At 46.3% G+C, this 3,734-nt stretch overlaps 1 protein-coding gene across 1 annotated transcript; it reads left to right on the top strand.

The window, feature by feature from the left end:
* Positions 1-663: 663 nt before the first annotated feature.
* On the top strand, positions 664-1,976 carry LOC308643341 (testis-expressed protein 38-like; the record flags this gene model as incomplete). The annotated part of the gene is made up of 2 exons (XM_081283234.1): positions 664-679; positions 1,438-1,976. The coding sequence occupies 2 exons, from the start codon at positions 664-666 to the stop codon at positions 1,974-1,976; spliced, it is 555 nt and encodes a 184-aa protein (XP_081139360.1).
* Positions 1,977-3,734: the final 1,758 nt, after the last annotated feature.

Below are 3,734 nucleotides of genomic sequence, written 5' to 3'. Positions count from 1 at the left end.
GTCAGAGTTGGGGAGTTGACCACCTGGGAGGATAAGGAGGTGTGGAAAACAGTATATGATGAATGGGGAGGGAGATGAAGCTGGAAACAGAAGCAGGATCCCATATGGGGGAGCTCCCATGGGACCTGATGATGCTCAAAAAACACTTGAAGAAACAAAAGAGAAATGGTAGGAGCAAAAGTAGGGCTCTTCTGAGCCCTTTTGTTCCCTGACAACTAGGTAAGACACTTCTTGAGGGTAAGGATGTCCAATGCTCACTGTCCTCCCTGCCCCACTCCCCACTGAAAAATGGCTCCCTAACAACTGAAAACACAAGTAGAAGTTCCTGAGGGTGTAAGGGCCTTTCCTGGGGGCTGCCCTGTGAGTTCACCACACAAAGTTGGGAACAGACAATTCAATGGTGGACCAGTCTTTCATGGAAAACAACATGCTCATGAGATGTCACATGATGGAGTCCCTTATTCCATCAACTGCCAACCACTCTACAAGCACCAGCCCAAGAATTCCTGATGCTCAGAACCTGGTGACCTCATCTTTAGAGAACAATGGGACTGGGCCTTCTGGGGACTCCCATTGGTGGGCAGAGTAGTGGGTGAGTTCACTCTTTCCAGAGCCATAGTCCTGGTAACCAGAGTGAAACTTACGGATTCACAAAAGGAGGACATGGGCCTTCCAGGCAGTAAGTAAACCCAGACCTTTGAGTGTGGGGGACAAACTTTCAGGGAAGACCCTTTGAATGAATGGGGGTGGTGGCTGCCTGAATGGAGTGCTATTTAATTAAGAGACAGACTCCGCTAGGAAACTAAGGACTCCTCGAAGGCAGAGACCATGTTCTGCCCAAGCAGAAAAGATACACTTGAGGTCCTTGCCCTTAGTGAGGCTTCTGGGTCTGAGTGACTGTATGGGTCCTGGACTGGGAGCCTGTTAGAGTCTGTAAACAAGTCTGGATGGCGCTTGGCCTCTTGCCAGAGGGAGTGGTTTGTGAAGTAATGCCAGGGAGCCATTAAGTGTGGAGATTTCTTATTGGTTGACTGCAGCATCTAGTTTATGTTAATTAAGATAAGCTGTGTGGAATGTATAAATACCTCTGTTGTCCTACAATAAACGGCTCCCCCTCCTGCTGTATCAATGTACACAAGTTCTTCATCACCCCCTGGTTATTTTGCTGCAGCCAGACTGCGGCAGGAGCCAGAAGGCCTGACTTGAGTCTGGGCAGATCATGGCCCCTCTACACCTAGTGTTCCTTATCTGTAAAAGGCTAATGGGGTCGCTTACATGCCCTGCAAATATAGCTTTGACTGAATGAGGAAATTATTAGGCATGTCTTTGAGAAAGGTGGGAGGGAATGAGAGGATGAATGAGCCAATGAGATACAGTTCAGGTCCCAAGCTAGAGCTGTCAGTCAGCTTGTCTCTTTTCTTTTTTTTACTGCCTCAGAGTGGGTGCCGTGGTACTTTGGATTGTTGGGGCTCTGCACCGTGATAACTGTTGGCTGCATCCTCTTACTCCACTGGAGGAAGAACCTGCGGAGGAGGCAGCATGCCCAGCAGTGGGTGGAGGTGATGAAAGCTGCCACCTTCAGTTACAGCCCACTGCTGTACTGGGTCAACAAACTACGCAGACATGGCATGACGGCCACCATCAGAATAGACCCTCCCCGGCCTGTTGCCTATACGGATATTGAACTCCAGATTCCGGTTCTTCCGTCGGATCCACTCCCCCATGAAGACATGCGTCACACCTTCAGAGGTGGAAGCCCCAAGGAGGAAGCCGCTGTTCCCCTCCAACCTGCTCTGGTGGTTTCACAGGAGCCCTCACCTAAGGGGATGCCAGAGCGCCAGACCCCATCGCCCTTCCCGATTGTCTTTCCAGAGATCCCCTCTGCCCCTCCCCTCCACACCCTGAACTTTCCTCCCATGCTGTCCCACTCTGCCTCCTACCCCTTTCTCGAGGCTCCTGAAAGGCAGGTCCATTAGTATTCCCTTCCTGCACTGGCCCAAGGGGTGAACTGCCCCAATATGTAGACTTTGACTACAGGGTTGAAGCCTCCTCTCACTGAAAGGAAGAGCTTCAGGGGCCAGGTATTAGAAAAAGGAGTCAAAGACTGTGATCCTGATACACAGGTCATAACCTTTATAGATGTTACATAGTAAAGTTTTTTTTTAAAAGTCATAGTCATTTGCGTCTCATTGGCCAGTAGGAAGGCAATGTCCTTCCCCTGTGTGATGGTGCACAAGTCTCACCAATACAATGAGAACTGGAGGCTGGCTCTGAAGAGACACATTGAGCCAATACTTGTGGATGAGCTCAATTCCCTCCATCAAGTATTCAACGTGTTCAAGACCCTGGGCTAGGTCCCCAAAGGCACTGCTCTTCTGCAGGATGGGAAGTAAAATTGCCACAAGAGTAACAGTTGCCAATGGCACAGGGCTACGGCAGTCCACAGTGGCTATGCCACTGGCCAAGCAAGTCATCATGAGGTCAGTGAACCACACCACACTATGTGCTGACTGGGTGATATCTATGATGTGTCGATTCATAGCTGGTTGTTTCTCTACATTATTTCTAACAGAACAACACTGCAAAGTGGTTATTATGATTTTTCTTTTACTGATGAGGAGACAGGTTCCAAGGGCATATGCCATTTCTTTTTTGATGTTATTTTTGCTGAGTCTCTTCTCCCATGTACATCTGTCTGGCATTACAGGTCCTGGTCTTTCCACCCCATGGTACCCTTCCTTAATCATATCTTCTTAAAACATCCTTGGTGAATGAATGCTTCACTGTGTGTAGAGTGTCATCAGCTTGGCCTACAGATTTGCTTACTGGAAGGGCTGGTGGTAACCACCTAATATTATATGCAGTAACACATCCAAAGAGTGTATCCTAAGATATCCATGGCTGCACAAAATTGAGTCCCCTGTCATTCTACTACATGAGAATATTAATAATTTTTATACTTTCTGGATAAGGTCCAAAAAGGAGACACAAAGATAACTATGAGATATTTGCCCCAGTTTAAAGATAAGAAAGCCTGATTCTGTCCCACAAATTTGTCCCATTTACTCTGAAAATGAGCAAACCACTTAACCATATTTCATCTAAACTTTAAATGTACATGGCCCTGAGAGAAGTGCCTGTTTTTGCCTATTTTGTGGTGTGTGGTGTGTGTGATTGTGATTTTCAGAAGTTAGTAAACATGTAGCTAATTTTTTCTTTTTTCCCCCATGTGTGGTCTCAAGGGCTTACATCCAGCAATGCGAAGAAAGCCTGAGTCCTATCTCTATGACCTATGGCAATATATTTTAAGCCATTTTCTTTTATTTTTTTAAAGTTAAGTGGAACCATTTCTTCCTTGTGTAAACATGATCTTATGTTGTTTCTCAAAATACAAAACAGGACTAAGCAGATCTTCTCTGGAGAACAGGGGCAGAGGTTCACTTCCCCCTCACCTTGCCCCCTCTTCACCTTGCCCCCTTCAACCCTGCAGATATCTAAAGCCCACGACCTATAGTCTTCACTTCTTCTCACCCAATAATACTCTAATTCTGAAGGTAGATTCTAGAACACTAATTTGTGTCAATGATCAGTTAGACCCTGCTTTCAAAGGAGGATAGAATCCATAAACATAAATCAAAGATTTTCTTTCTCTTAAGAACCAGGGGAGTGGGGGGAATCTTTGTAACACACAGTGACAGAAAACAAAAATGTTTTATTCAGATAAGTTAAAATGG

This window comes from Spermophilus citellus (genome assembly GCF_964194105.1).
Source record: "Spermophilus citellus genome assembly, chromosome: 3".
NCBI lineage: Eukaryota > Metazoa > Chordata > Mammalia > Rodentia > Sciuridae > Spermophilus > Spermophilus citellus.
The sequence above is the reverse complement of the archived record's forward strand: the minus strand, read 5'-3'. Positions and strand labels throughout refer to the sequence as shown.